Here is a 16016-nt window from a genome sequence, read left to right as displayed (position 1 = left end):
TGCCAGGGCCAGATGTGTTGATTCTGTACTCTCCCAAGCGTGATAAAATCCTCATCACGAGCAGTTCTTCCCATCGAGAACACCGCCCCCTAGTGGCGGGCAAGCCCGCCCTGGTCTTCCATCTCCAGTCGTCTCTCCAGCTTCTGGAACACTTCTCCTCTTTTGGAAGGAAATACCCCAGCTGCTTCTGCACTGTCAGCGGAGTGCTTGCTGAAGGCGCTCCACTCTGGAAGCACACGGCATGTCTGGGTGCCCGCCAAGCAAAGGCTGCCAGCCTCCTCAGGCACAGCTTACATGCCCATCCCCCTCAGCAAAGCTCAGACTTCCTTCCTCCATCGCTACCTCCATTCTCTATTGAAGAGCTGCTTATTGATCTTGGCCCATTTCTCAAAGTGGCTGCACTCTTAACTCCACTCTCAGCACAGACGACCTGCAGAGCCACATCCTCTCCCAGGGGAGCAGCTCTCAGTGGCTTGGACAAGTACCAGGTTAGGGATGGGGATTCTACCTAGCACACCTTGCCTGTTTTCCCTCTGGTTACCTGGAGGGCCTGCTTGGTTTCAGACCCAGGAAAGGCAGCTGAGGTACCTATTTAACTAACTTATCAAAGCAGACCTGGCCTTCGGGTTCTCCCAGCATCCTGCAGTCCCTGGCTGGTACAGGGTATACCCCGAACTTTCCAGCCCCGTGGCTGGGCTTCCTTCGCCCAGAGGTTCTTCCCTATATAACCCACACATTTTGCTCTCTCCCCCTGCTCTCTCCCTGTGTGCAGAAGCTTTCTCTCTCTCTCTGCCCTTGCTCTGGCTGCCTCTGAGACCAGTGAACCCACCCAAGGGGTCACTCAATAATCCTGCTTTCATACTTTTAATTTGGCTTGAATTGGCTTATGTCATTAAGGGAGAAAACCTATTAGAGCCAGACTTGGCTTCTATCCGAGGGGCCAATTCAGGCCCTGGCAGTGAGGTTTCAGTAATGTGACTTGTGAAGCTAAGGTTACAGTGTTGCCTTAGGCTGGAAAACATGCCTAGTTTCTTCTCCATTGTGACTTCTGATGCCACTAACACTGAGCAGCACATGGCAAAAGCTGAGACTAGGGTTGAGTCAGGTTCTAAGGAGTTCTCATGTCCCCAGGCAAGCCATTTAACTGTCCTTCCAGGCAATCACCCCTACCCAGTTTGCTTTTCTCAGGCTCAACGAAGAAGGCCCTAGAAAACTCACCGGGTACAAAGTCTAAATGTCTGTTGGAGGAGTGGGGATGGTGGATCCCCGGGACACGTCAAACCCCAGGTTCCATGCACTACATGTGGTTTCCCTGGTGAAGACCTGGCAGACAGGCAACCCCATCTTTCTTTTTCTTGTGTAGGGGGATGCTTGTGTGTGTGCATGCACATGCGCAAGGAGAGGTAGACATGCATGTGTGTATGGGTGTGCACATAGGCCAGAGGTCAGGCTTAGGTGTTTATTGTTCCGAAGGAGCCATCCACCTTGTTTTTTGAGGCAGGGTCTCTCATTAGCTTAGAACTTGGCAAAAAGGCGAGGCTAGCTGGTGAGTGAGCTCAGGGAACCTTCTGTATTTCTGCCTACGCAGTGCAGATTACAAACTTTTGGTAAGGATGGGTTCTGGGGACTGAGCTCAGGCGCTTAGGCTTACAAAGCAAGAACATTACTGCCTGGGCAAGCTCTCCAGTTCCCACTTTCTTTCTTTTTTTTTTTCTAATTAAAATTGTATGTGTATGCAAGCCTGGTGCCAGAGAGGGACAGGGGTCATAATGGCTATGGGCTGCCACGTGGGTGTGGGGAATCAATCTATGCCTTCTGAAAGAGCAGTGATCTTTCCAGCATCCTCAACCCTAACATTTTTTCCTCAAAACTGACAGTTACAACAGAGGGCTGATGAGGTTGCTCACTGGCAAGAAGTACTTTTTGATAATTGGCAACCAGAGTACAGAGTGGCAGGAAAGAACTAACTCCTGAGAGCTGTTTTCAGAACTCATGTGCCTGCACACACACACACACGTATGCAACATACACACGCTAAAATAAGCAAACACATAAAAATCTTTAAAGTCAGAGCAGAACCTCCCAAGAGCCCCTGAACTGTGAAGCACAGCTGGAGGGGAGACCTCCACCTTTTTAAAGGGAAGCAGTTAAAAATAAGACACCACATTAAAAAGGCCGATTTTATTTGTTGAACATAATTTAAAACTGTAAAAAAAAAAAAAAAACTTCTTTACCCATCACTAGAAATCCCCATGACAACTGGAGAGTATTGGTTCTTTGCCCCATAAAAGCTTGATGGAAAATAAATTCCCCTATGCCTCCCTGACCCCCTCCCCACCTCCCACTCCTACTGCTATCCCTAAAGAATGCTCTGCAACAGAGGCAGGGCTCTGCCTGGAGGAAAGGTGCCTTGTATGCTCCTTCGGGAAAGCTGATGGGGGAAAGCTGGGGTCATGGGTGTTGGAGGCCTGGCCGACAGCCACAGCCAGGCCAAGATGAAACATCTGCTGGGCTTTCCCCAGGCACCTGGCTGGGGGAGTGGGAGGACGGAATGAAGAAAACTGCTGCTGACCACAAATTAGCACCCTGTGCCCTGGCCCTGAAATGATCTCTCCTGGCTCAGGATGGGATGAAGGGAAAAGGTGATAAATAAAGGAGATTAAAAGGAGGGTGACAGAGTCACTGAAGCCCCCAGTTTGACAGAGGTGAGTTAGGGTGCAGTGATTTTAAAACTGGCTGATGGCCAATGGGATTGATATAGATTACTGCAGTGGAGACACCTCAGTGGGGACTGAGTGTGGGTGGGCTCCCCAGCAGGGCTCATTTTCTTTTCCTAAGACCAGCAGAGGAAGGATTAGAGGGCTGGGCTGCCCTCTACTGGTGCTTTCTGGAAATGACCACACCACAGCAACCAACTACCAACCTAGACCCAAAGGACCAGGAGAGAGTGAGCAGCCCACTACAACAGTGCTAAGTGTGTGCCTAGGACTTCTCACTGGGGCATCCCACAGATGGCAGCAGGCTCCTCCTTCTCAGTCGGCTTGTAGAGAGGCAGGGTATACAGCTCACTTCAAAGGCATCGAGAAAAATTTGTTTCCGGACTTGCAGCGGACCTGCTCAGCCAGAACACGCAACAGCATCGCAGAGTCTTCGAACTCATCCACGATTTCCTTCAGCCAATGGCAGGGAGATGACAGTTATGTTAAGGGAAATCAGACCCAGAACACCACAAACAAAACAAGTCCAGTAAACTAGGCAATGCTGAGAGGGTCCCAAGTCATCCCAGAGCCAGACTCCAGGCTCTGCAATCATTGTCTTGTCCAGTCACCTTAAAATGTATGAGGTAGGGCCTATGGCCTCGGCTTGTGATGAGGACACACATAGTGCTCTGGGGGCAGTGACTACTATGAAGCCTGGTTTGGTTTGGGACTTGGCTCTACTGATGTCTCCTGGAGCTAGACATCAGAGCTCTTTGCTGTCTTGCATATGATCAGGCCAAGGGCAAGGTGCTTATAGAGATGACGGCCCATGGCCTGCACAGACTTTTGACTAGCAAAGTGTGTATATATATACGTGTATGTGTGTGTGTGTATATATATATATATATATATATATATATATTTATATTTATATATATTTTTTAAGTATCCTGATCAGTTGCCAACACAGGAGAATCAAACGACTGCACATAAAAATCTGAGTTTTTGGCATCTCTTGAGAAAAACATGCTAGTGACAAAAGGCCATGCTGCTGGCTGCCTTTGTGCACTGTCAGGGGAGGGTGGCAGCTGCCAGGCACTGTGCATGTGTACTGCAAATTCTCCTTGCAGGGCACTGGCAGGAAGGTTACTGTTTCACATGCTATAAAAATGTGGCTTGTCATGGTGGCATATGCCTACAATCTCAGAACTCCGAGACAGAAGGAACATGCAAGTTTGAGGCTTGCCTGCTCTATAGTGAGTTCAGGACAAGCAAGGAGGCATTGTGAGACCCTGTCTCAAAAACAAACCTCATAGGTGCTAAGGGCTGGAGGTTCTGTGCACCTGGCATTCTTCCTCCATTTACAACTGCCAGACCCAAACCTCTGACCTCAGGTAAATGGCTGGGGCTGAGGGGTGGGCTTCCAGCCTCCTCATGTATCAGGGTTGTAAGGCTGGGCCCACAAAGTCCTAGAGATTTTACTAAAATATAATTTCTGCTTCCGAGTCTGGGGTGGGGCCAGGGCACCTGTATTGCTACTCAGTTCCCAGATGCTGCTGCTACTGCTAGCTCAGGAATGAGTCTTCGAGCAGGAAGGGAGCGAGGTGGGGAGGGTCTCTTTCTTGCCATGCCACTTAGTTTCCTACAGATTTACATTTAAGTACCCAATCCTTCCCTTTCCGTCATTTGTCCATCCCACCATTTTTGGGGCTCAGTGCTCTGTGTCCCTGCCCTGGAAATTCACCTGTAGTTCCTGCAGGCACTGTCCCTCCAGCTGGAGCCGAGCATCACCCACACACCAGGCCAGACTGACATGAAATGAAGGGTCCTAGGGATGACAAGCAGGAGTCAGGCCACCACTGGATAGCATGGCAGGCCCACCCGTGATAGCAGGTCTGTGACAGTCCTACGAGGTCTACCTGGAGGATCCCTGGCTGCCCCAGCACTGAAGACACAATAGCTTGTGTTGCTCCTCACTACATACTGAATTGTGCTCCTCTCCCATTTGCAAATAGACAAAGCCTAACCCTAAATTGATTGTATTTGGAGGTAATTAGGGTTAGATGGGAGCACAGGGTAGCGCCTTTAGAAAAGAGATGTGGAGGGACAATGGCTCAGAGGTTAAGAACACTGGCAGCTTTCCCAGAGGACAGAGGTTTGATCCCTAGCACCCAACCTGATGCTTAACAAGTCTCTGTAAGGAATATATAACACTAGTCCGGGGAATCTGATGCCCTCTTATGGCCACCAAAGGCACTGCATGCACAGGCACACAGGCAGGCAAGACCTCCATAAGCACAAAAATAATTAAAAATTAAAGGGGGTGGGTAGAGAGCTGTGTGTGCCTTTCCCTCCTCAAGGGAAAGGTACAGTGAGGGAGAGCCCTCTTACAAGTCACAGCCTTCATCAGAAACTAATTATGCAGGGACCTTAATCTTGGACTTCCACCTTCCAGGTTTAAAAGCATATGCTAGCATGCCCAGCTCTGACTCTACTTTCTCATCTAGAACACTTCAGCAGAGGACATACTTTTCAGATTTAATGAATAAAATGTCAACAATTATTAAGAAACAGTAATTATCTCTATTCAAAAGTAACTGCATACCCCAACCATGGGCCGTGGATGGAGAGGATTTAAACCCCTGCACAGATGTAGCCCATAGACTCAGTCTCCAAGTGGATTCTCTAGTAAGGGAAGCAGGGGCTGTCTCTGGCATGAACTCAGTGGCTAGCTCTCTGATCACCTTCCCCTGGGGGGTGCAGTCTTACCAGGCCACAGAGGAAGACTAGGCAACCAGTCCTAATGAAACCTGATAGGCTAGGGTCAGATAGAAGGGGAGGAGGTCCTCCCCAATCAGTGGACTAGGGTAGGGGCATAGGGTAAGAGGAAGGAGGGAGGGTGGGACTGGGAGGAGATAAGGGAGGGGGCCACAGCTGGGATACAAATTGAATTGTAATAAAATAATAATAATAATAATAATAATAATAATAATATAAAAAGAGCCAGAACAAGCCACAGAGTGAGGGAGGATATATTCTATACATATATATATATTTATTTATCATGTATATCATATATCTGAGAGATGACCTGTATAGACACTGTACAATGAACTCTTAAAACTCAATTAGGGGCTGGAGAGATGGCTCAGAGGTTGAGAGCACTGGCTGCTCTTCCAAGCGTCCTGAGTTCAATTCCCAGCAACCACATAGTGGCTCACAACCATCTATAGTGAGATCTGGTGTCTTCTTCTGGCCTGCAGGTGTACATGCAGATAGAACATTGTATATATAATAAGTAAATCATTAAAAAAAAAAAAGACACTGTATACATAATAAATAAATAAATAAATAAATAAATATTTTAACAACAACAAAACTCAATTAGAAGAAATAGCCCCAAAGTTTTTTACAGACACTCAACCAAAAGAAATATATGGCAGGACAATAAGTACATGGAAAGGTGCTCAGTGTACCTGGGAGAAATGCAAATTAAAACCATATAAAAGGCCATAGCTATCAGAATGCCTGAGGTTGGAGAGACTGAGCATGCCACTGGCAGATAGGTAAGGACATAGAACAGTAAGGCCTCTTAGGGACTGACTGGTGGGGAATCTGGGACTATACAACCATTCTGAAAATAGTTTGGCAGTTCCATAAGCTAAAAAATATACTAATAAATGTTTACAAAGTTAAAAACAAATAATTGCACACCCAAGCATGGTTTTGAAAAACACACTGAATAGAATCAATGGCCTTTTAAAGCTGTGACACTCACCTGGACTTGGAGTTTCCAGGAGTGCAACAGGGAAGGTGTAGTGAGGGTGTGAAGCTGTGATCCCTCCTGAAGGGTCATTTTACTATATGTTGGAGACAACCAACCACTTAGAAAAGACAGGGCAAACATGGATACTTTCCAGAGTAGAAAGCACAAATCTCAAGATGCACAAAGAGATTTTTGAAATGTAGGACTTTGGGTAGACACATCAGACCCTAATCCTGGGGCCGGCACTCAGGGCTCCACATGGGAAGTCCTGGAGGTTGCTTCTTGGAGGCTGCCCTGCGCCAGGGCCAGTGGAGCAGCAGCTCTGTGGCAGAAACAGTAACCATTTGTCTTTACTTTCCTCAACCCTGTGCATTACCTGGTAGAAAGTAGTGAGGTCAAATTCCTTCATGACTCTGTCCACCTCTGAAACCAAGTCCAGGAACTGGGCATGCCCTGAACTGACCTCAAGCCCAATGAAGGTCCTAGGAAAAGGCAGGAGAGACAAGAAGAGCACAAAATGTAGCCTGTGAGAGTACAAACCATAGAAGTAGGAGCAGGAGGCATCCAACAAGAAGCCTAGGGATTTGGGCGGTTGCTCAGTTCATCTTCCTGTGCATGCCCCGCTGCTCCATGAAGCAACTCTTTTAATCTCCCTTCCTTCCCTGACCTAGATCCTTGTTTTCAGTAGGTGTGAATCCTTGCAGGGCAGCCTTCATCTACCACTGCATACTTTGCCCTCTTGGCCCCTCCACTCTCTGGCAGACCCCATGGACTCATCACCCTTTCAAAGCTTGGCTATCTGGCACCCACCTCCTCCTGCAGGTTATGAGAGCTGCTGTCTTTAGTAATTAAGTCCTCACCTGAAGCTGCATCTTCAGCCAGCCCTCATATTTTCAGTGAAACGCGGTACACAAGGTGGTCTTCTATCTTTTTCTGTCTGGTTTCCTACCTCTAACCCTCCCTCAGAAATGCTCTTGTCAAAGTGGCCAGTGATTATAATGATCTCTGTTAGCAAAGCCATAAATCCTTTCCTTATTTGCTTGGCAATATCAGACACAGTCGACCCCCTACTTCTGGAAACCCTTCAGCTTATAAGGTTCTATAGCCTACACCAAACGGAGGAGTGAACCATTTCAGAGCAGGTAAGAGGGGTGGCTTGGTGGATGGACTGGACAGGGAGGCCCTGCATATAAAATGCCTTGTTATGGTCACTTAATGCTTTAGTTCTTGGAACTTTTCAGACCTCACTGGTTCATTTGGCAGTGGATGAGTAAGGGGAAGTGAGAGATGGTGAAGAAGGGAAGGTAATAAGAGCTTATCTCTATGACAGGGAGGGAACTAGATAGGAACAAGTCTCCACTTTCATAGCCCCCTCTATACTGAGATGGTTTTCTTACATATGCACCACTCCTGAACCCCCTCAGTTCTTCTTCTGAAAAAGTTTGGGTTTGGGAACAGAGGCCCCAGAGATATAGGTGAAAACAAAATGCACTCCTTCTATCTTGGCAATAGGAAATCTTCTGGTGACTCAAGTCGGGGACCCACCTGGTTTTCTCCTGATTGGTATAAATCTTAACCTGGTTGGCAGAAAAGAAGAACCTGAAATTTAATAGAAGAAAGATATTTCAAGAAAAACAACAACAATAGTTCAGGTTTTTAAAACCAACATTTTCACTGGGGATGGTGATGGATGTTTGTAGTCTTGTGCTCAGGAGGCCAAGACAGAAGATCTCAATTAATAGTAAAAGCCTGTCTCAAATAAACAAACAAACAAACATCAATCCTCTAAATATTTACTCCCAAAAGCACTTTAAAAATATAATTACAGCCAGGCACAGTGGCTCACGCCTGTAATCTCCGCACTCAGGGAGGCAGAGGCAGGCCGATCTCTGTGAGGCCAGCCTGGTCTACAAAGTGAGTCCAGGATAGCCAAGGCTACACAGAGAAACCATATCTTGAAAAACAAACCAAACCAAATGCATACACACACACACACACACACACACACACACACACACATACACACACAAATATATATATATATATATATATATATATATATATATATATATATATATATAATCTCATTTTACAATCAATATTGTTACCCTATGATTTAAATGGAAAGTGAACTAAATAAAATCCTATAGTTAAACAGGACCCCTAAATCACCCTTGCAGCATGTGGCAGTGTCCAGATACCAGCAAAAACGTTGGCTTTGCTGGGAGAAGTTCATCCAAAGAAACAACTTGAAGCCACCAACTTTACTGACCACTAGCTTCACCTCTGTACTAGGTAGTGCATGCCCTGCAGTGCACCTGAAAAAGTCACTCATCATGTGGGTGGTAACAGATAGTATATATGACTCTGCGAGGCAAACCCTACAATTATAGAAAAGAAAATGGAACCCTGATGAGGATGAATTTGGTGAGGCAGGAGTTGAGGCTCAGTCCATTTGATTATAAAGCTCTTGCTCTCATCTAAAAAGCTTTGGTGATATAGATCTCAGTTTTCAGAAAGTAGGGCAAAAACCCAACTCACTCAGGGACTGGAGTCAAGGCTGCACTGCCCAGTCTTTGTCACCTCAACACACACACAAAAACTGAGTTTGCAGCTGGCCCAGCTTCACTGAGGACACAGGGCAGAGAATGGAGCAAGGACAGCAATCCACAGGCAGGGGCTGCGCTCTCGTCCTCAAGTGAGCAGGGCAAAGGGCGACACACATGTCCCACACAGACTGACACTACTTTCAATGACTCTTGGCAGTTTTCAGCACCCGCAAGGTGCCTGCTCTATTAACTAGTTAGTACCCACCAGGAGGCCCAGGAGTAGCTTCTGCCCAGACCTCACTCATTAATTCTCGTGCATTCATGTCTCACCTTCAAGCAGCATGCCTACAGTACACCTGTCAACTGTTACCATGATAGTGCTGCTGATCACCCCTCTTGAATGCCAGTTTGTCCAGGAAACAGAGCTCCAGTAAGACAAGGGCAGCATTCTCTAGAATAAAGGGAAAGGGCTTTCCTACTTTTTGCTTACAAGAGGAGCATGCAAACAGGGTCAGACTAACCAAAGTCATTCCCACGACTAAACTAAAACTATTAAAACAAAACAAAAACCTGGGCATTGGCTCAGTGATCAATGCAACCATAAGGACTGGAGTTCTGACACCAGGACCCATCTAACAAGTTGGGCATCCTGTGAACACTTGTAAGCTCAGCTATAAGTAGGGCAGAGACAGGAGATTGCTGGAACTTTCAGGCTTCCAAGCTTAGCCAAGGAAACAAGCTTCAGGTTTGGAAAAGGTCCTGCCTCAAAGGAATAAGCAGAGAATGATAGAAGACAGCTGATACCTTGTTTTTTTTTTTTTTTTTTTTTGGCATTCACATGCACACGAAGACACAGACCCTCACACACATATGCATGTATATGCACGCGCACACATACACACACTTTAAATTTTTTTTTTTTTCGGTATGAATGTTTTGTCTGTATGTACATTTGTGCACTAAATATATGGAGTGCCTATGGAGTTGAGAAAGAGGCATCAGAGCCTCTGGAACTCGAGTTACAGACAATTTGAGTTGCCAATTGGAGCTGGGAGCTGAATCCGGGTCCTCTGCAAGAACAGTCAGTGCTCTTAAGTGCTGAGGCATCCCCTCTCAAGCCCAATAAACATGTTTGAAAAAGAGCCTGGAAGGTGGGGAGAGATAGCTCAATGGGTAAAAAGTAGTTGTCGGACAGGTGTGAGAATATGAATTCAAGACTCTGGAACCCACATAAAAGCTGGACATAGTAGCATAAGCTTCTGTAGTTCCAGTGCTCCCATCTGGAGACAGAAAGAGACAGGAGAATCCCGGAAGCTCATGGGCTAGGCAATCCGAGATACAGAGCGAAAAACAATAAAGAGATCCTATTTCAAGCAACGTGGAAGGTGAGGACCAACATGTATGCTGTGGTATGTATGTATGTTCATTTTCACATATATGAAAATGCATATACACATGTACAGGTGATTCCCTTGTCACTGAGAGAAGGAGGCCAACCTTGGTGACAGAGTTGAGACATCACGACTTGGATAACATCTTCTGGTTACTTCTATCTACTCATGCATGAACTAGGGCTATCTCTGAACCCATCTGTAATTTCCCTTGGGTGAAGGCAGCTCAGGTTGGGTTTTGGCACCTGTGATCGCCCTGATAACAGACGGCTGGCTCAATAAATGACAGTGGCAATCACAGTGGACTAGACTGAGATGAGCTTTAGTTCTCATTTTCTCACCAACTGGCTGCACTGGAACAAATTCTTTCCTCCTCAACCAAATGGGAGAGCTTTTCCATTTGGAAGAACCACACCCCAGAATTCCCAAGCCTCGGGCCTCCTAAGTAGAGGGCTGGGCTTCACTGGAAGACTTCTATTTCCACCTATCTCATTTTACCCATGCCTTCATGGGGTGATTATAAAGGAAGACTGCAGACAGGGCTGGAGAGATGGCTCATGGGTAAGAGCACTGGCTGCTTTGGCAGAGGACTGGAGTTCAGTTCCCAGCACCCACACAGTGGCTCACATGCTCCAATGCCCTTTCCTGACCTCCACCAACACAGGCACATACACACATGCAGGCAAAACACTCATACAACAAAAATTAAAATCTTTTTAAAAAGACTCTGTGCTGGTTTGAATAGGTATGGCCTCCTTAGATTCATACATTTGAATGCTTGGCCCACAGGGAGTGGCACTATGAGGAGGTGTGGCCTTGTTGGAGGAAGTGTCACTGTGGAGGCGGGCTTTCAGGTCTCCTATGCTCAAGCTATGCCCATTACAGTCCCCTTCTGCTGTCTGCTAATCAAGATAATAGAACTCTCAGCAACTCCTCCAACACCATGTCTGCCTGCACACCACCATGCTTCCCACCATGATGACAATGGACTAAAACTGTTGAAACTGTAAGCCAGCCCCAATTAAATGTTTTCCTTTATAAGAGTTGCTCTGGTCATGGTGTCTCTTCACAGCAATAGAAACCCTAACTAAGATAGACTCTGGGTTGGGTGCAGTGGCACATGCCTGTAATCTCAGCACTCTGGGAGGCAGAGGTAGGTGGATCTCTGAGTCCAAGGCCAGCCTGGTCTACAAACTGAGTCCAGGACAGCTAAGGCTACACAAAGAAACCCTGTTTTGAAAAAAACCAAAAACCAAAACAGACAGACTCTGAGATAAAAGAAGATTCAGAAACCTACTAACAAGATAATTTGGGGAGTTCTCAGGAACCAAGGGAACCCTACGAAAGCACCTCTTTACTTTAACTGTGTCCTGAGCAAGCACCTATTGACACAGTGAAGAACCTGAATTCCTGAGCATTCAGAGAGAAACCACAGTCCCAGGTGGAGGAAGTCAGGCTCCAGAAGGGAGGAGGGGCATGGGAATGTATGCATTTGAGGACGAGTGGGATGAGCTATTGGGCCATAAGCAGCAGCAAGACCAGGTGACTCCTGGCACTAAGGGATCCTGACAACAACTAGAAAAGACTTGGTGAAAGAGTAGGCAAGGAATTTCAGTAGCCTTATAAAATGGTGCAGAAATGCTCTGAGTTGGTAGAGAAAACTGAAGTGGGGCCAGTTTGACCTTCTAAACCCTAAACCCTGCCCTTTGTCTCTTCTGTTGCTATTCATGTATATCTTTTAAACTATCCTTTGTAAGGGATGGAATGTAGTTCAAAGACACGATGCTTGAGTAGCATATCTCTATCTCCACCACCATCTCTCATTCAGGAAGCTGAGGCAGGATTGTTATAAAGCCAAGGCTAGACAGGTCTCTAGAGCATGCCTGTTTCAATAAATAGATAAAATTCTTTGTGACAAGTAGGAAATCTAGAAAGTATTTCCCTGAATTTTGTGAGTCCCTCTAGCAAACGGCCCAGAGGAGAGCGTGGGCATGGGATTATAGGAAACTCTGAGCTGTAACAAAGTCAGAATTCTTGGCTAATCCAGGGACCTACTGCGCATCTGGCATCTACTGTAGAGGGCAGCTGGGGTGAAGGCTATGAGGCTCCCCTAACTCTGGGACACTGGTGTTAGAACTGCGCTACACTGTAGGGCACCCGGTTAGGATCTTTAGAGTTGGTGGAAGTGCTAGTATGGGAAAAGCTCCTACATAACTGGTGACAGGAGTGCAGGAAACCCTAGGTGCGAGCTTAGAGACAGACAGCAGGCCTTCTGTATTCAACACAGTGGAAGAGTATGGAGGAACTCATGTGATGAGCTGTCCCTAAGGTTGGCTTCCAGGGTCACGCTGGATGGGCAGCACAGCAGCCTCAGGAGGTCTTTTGCCTGCTTGCTTTGTACCATGCCCATCTCCAAGCCTACCAAAGCCCAGGAAAGGAGGGGAACTGACAGGAAAGGGAAGTACTCACCTTTGGAAAGAGGCCATTCGGTCTTTGAGCACCTGTACAAAGGGGAGGATCCAGTGATGTCGGAGAACCACGCTCTGAGACAGGCTGAGGTGGAACTCCTCCATCCTCACCAGGCGGGGCATGAACATCTGAGCTCGGGGCAGCAACAAGTCAAGCAGATCCAGGAACTCTTCCTTCACTTCATCTAGAGAAAGAGAAGGGAGGATGGACTGCCCTCTTAGCCAAGCTGTCACAAATGGAGAAAAAGCCCAGGGAGCAGAGAAACTCTTTAGTCTGGTTTCAGGAGTAGCCTATGTCTATACAACCTACCGGTATTTTAATGTGAATGTCCCTTCAAACAAGCTTACTATGATGAAATGTTTGTGGAATCACACAACACTACTTTCCAGAACTGGTGCTTTCCTTGTACCTTGTTTGTACAGGGTCTCTCTTGTCTTTGCTGTGGGGCTGTGGCATAGCTGGCCTGTGAGCATCTCTGTGCTTCTCCTATCTCTGCCACATCTGGATGGTAGGAGTGCTGGGATTATGGATGCCTCATTCATCTGGCTTTTTACTGAGTTCCAGGGATCAGACTAAGTCATCAGGCTTGCATGCCAAGCACCTTTACCTGCTGGGCCACCTAAATCTTACTGTGAATTAAAGTAAAAAAAATTACTTATGTATGTAGTGTTCTGTCTGCATGTATGTATGTGTACCATGTATGTGCCTACTAGTGCCTGTAGAGTTCAGAAGACGGTGTCAGATTCCTTGGAACTTGAGTTATTGGTGGTTTCGAACTACCATGTGGTTGCTGGGAATTGAACCCAGATCTTCTGCAAGAGCAATAGGTGCTTTTAACCTCTGAGCCATCTCTCCAGCCTTCAATATGGAATTCTGACTGTAGAGTTAACATGTACTCATTATAAGAATTACAGTTAAAAAGAAGTGCACAGTGGGTGGGGAGTATCTGGGGGTCTAAGGGCAGTCAGGCAGAAGAGGAAGGGGTGAAGGAGGTCAAAATGTATGCATGGATGAAATTCTCATAAAAATCAACAAAAATATTATTATCAAAAAGGGAGTGCTGCAATGGCTCAGCATATAAAGGCTCCTGCTGCCAAGTCTGGTGGCCAGACTTGTGATCCCTGGGACCACAGGTATAAGGAGACCACGGACTCCTCCAGGTTGTTCTCTGATCTCCACGTGTGTCATGGCATGCATGTGCCATATACATACATGCAGTCAATAAATAAGTAAATGTAAGTAAAACAGTGTTTAAAAAGATGAATGCAGGGGACTTCTGGTGTCTAGTCCAGGCTATAGGAAACTCAGCTGTTGTCCACAAGAAGCAAAATTCTCACCAAACTGAAAAAGCAAAAGCTCTTCACAGAGCTGTGAGAAGCAAGGCCATTGGCACATGAAATGTGCACATGACCAGATCAGAAACTCCTGAGCTGACACTTCCCCAGGAGCAATTTGCAAATTTATTATTATTATTAATTTTACATGCATTGGTGTTTTGCCTGCACATATGTCTGTGTGTGTGTGGGGGGGGAGTTGAATCCCCTGCAACTGTGGCTATAGACAGTTGTGAGCTACCATGTGCAAACTGAATTCAGTTCCTCTGGAAGAGTAGCCAGTGCTCTTAACAGCTGAGCCATCTTTCCAGCCCTGCAAATATTTTTTTAATTCAGTGAAAACACAACTTGTTAAGATTTGTAGGCTGTAGCTTAAGAGCTTTATAAGGATTCTTCCAGCATTAAAGGCATGTATTTGATCTAAACCAATGGTCAGGCACTGGTTTTTGACCATTCGCCTTTAGTAAGTGACTCACATGGTATGTAAATGTGGGTGGCCCAGTTGCCTCGCTCATGGGGAAAGGTGCGAATGCGCCCTCCGTGCTTTGCGCTGTCATCCTCAGGTCCCTCCTCTGTGCTGGAGAACATGTTCAGTACACTGTCAGGCACTGGAAACCTCTGACTGGGAAGGGGGCTCTGGCCACTGCAAACCAAGAAAGGGCAAGCATTTATTCTCTTCCCATTGTCCCCCTTTGCACGTACAACACAAGTTCTAAGCCCTTAGGCACAGTGCTTCTTTCTACAGCAGCCTGGCATGTAGTCCAGGCTGGCCTCGAACTTGATTCCCTTCCCTCAGCCAGTGGCTGAGTTGTGGATTTCCAGGCAGGTGTTTGAGCTTCATCTAGGCGGCAATAGCTTTCTAGAACTACTGAAGTTTCCCAGCTACTCTGAGGCAGAACTTAGTGGGGCGTTTGGTCCCCATGGAAAACACCTGAGCAGGTAGCAGTGTGACTTGGAGGTCCTTATTACCTTGCTGGACAGGCCTGAACTGAAGAGCACTGTGATCCTGGCTTACAGTAATTTCCTCGTGTGTAAAGCACATTTGTATTTGTCAGAGCTCTTATGCAATGATCTGACATACTGCAATCTGTAAAGACGGGTATTTAAGAACCTGAGGCCCGTAAAATATATGATGCTCATGGGTTTTGTGGCAGTCTGGACTGTTCATTCTCCAGTGTGGCTCCCAGTGGCTGTTCATTGAGTATTTACTAGATGAGTGAAAAGCTTTGGTTATTATTGCATTGTGTTCAAATGAAGAAACCGATCTTGGAAGAAACAAGCTTGCACACCAAGGGAGAAGAATGTACCAGCGGAGAAGGCTAGACTCGAACCCGTGTCCTCACTCCCAACTTTGCCTAGGCTAGGGGTAAGGGGTGAACGGGAGCGGGGACGGGGGGGGGGGGGGGAATGTCGTCTGTCACTCCAGGGCTTTTCCAGAGTGTGTTCTGAACCCTTTCCTTGGGCGTCCTTTTTTTCCTTCCCGGGGAACCGACCCACCCTCCCGGTTACCCCGGAGGCGAGGGTCCCACTGGGATCTCGAAAGAATCGCGCCCTCGCGAGAGAAACTTCCTCGCTCCTCACCAACGGCGGCCCCCAGACCCCGCTTTGGTCCGTCCCACGGCGGCGGCCTCCGCCTCATCCTCCGAGCCGCTGCTGCTGTAGCCCACCAGGGGCGCCGCGCTCATGGGGCTTTGACCGCAAGTCAGGTCCGCAGGCAACCTCAGCCGGTGCTCGGAGTTCCGCTGAGCCGGAAGTGCTCTGTGGGGCGGGACCTAGAGGAGCTCCACCTCGGGGCCGGGGCCCGGCGA

The 16016-nt window shown here is 47.2% G+C and overlaps 1 protein-coding gene across 1 annotated transcript; it reads right to left on the bottom strand.

The window, feature by feature from the left end:
* Positions 1 to 2166: 2166 nt before the first annotated feature.
* On the bottom strand, positions 2167 to 15992 carry Usb1 (U6 snRNA biogenesis phosphodiesterase 1). The gene is made up of 7 exons (XM_055620980.1): positions 15790 to 15992; positions 14685 to 14851; positions 12875 to 13058; positions 8011 to 8064; positions 6842 to 6947; positions 4444 to 4527; positions 2167 to 3170 (listed from the first exon to the last, which is right to left on the bottom strand). The coding sequence occupies exons 1-7, from the start codon at positions 15891 to 15893 to the stop codon at positions 3066 to 3068; spliced, it is 804 nt and encodes a 267-aa protein (XP_055476955.1). The 5' UTR covers positions 15894 to 15992; the 3' UTR covers positions 2167 to 3065.
* Positions 15993 to 16016: the final 24 nt, after the last annotated feature.

Source organism: Psammomys obesus, unplaced genomic scaffold (assembly GCF_907164565.1).
Source record: "Psammomys obesus unplaced genomic scaffold, mPsaObe1.curated_primary_1811, whole genome shotgun sequence".
In the NCBI taxonomy this organism is placed as follows: domain Eukaryota; kingdom Metazoa; phylum Chordata; class Mammalia; order Rodentia; family Muridae; genus Psammomys; species Psammomys obesus.
The sequence above is the reverse complement of the archived record's forward strand: the minus strand, read 5'-3'. Positions and strand labels throughout refer to the sequence as shown.

What these genes read in the sequence shown, in the direction of transcription:
- Usb1 (XM_055620980.1), bottom strand. Translation starts at nt 15,893, where the DNA reads ATGAGCGCGGCGCCCCTGGTGGGCTACAGCAGCAGCGGCTCGGAGGAT. An exon ending in GGGTCTGGGGGCCGCCGTTG is followed by an intron (nt 14,852 to 15,789) that starts GTGAGGAGCGAG and finishes CTTGGTTTGCAG; the next exon opens with TGGCCAGAGCCCCCTTCCCA. An exon ending in AGTGCCTGCAGGAACTACAG is followed by an intron (nt 3,171 to 4,443) that starts GTGAATTTCCAG and finishes CATTGGCTGAAG; the next exon opens with GAAATCGTGGATGAGTTCGA.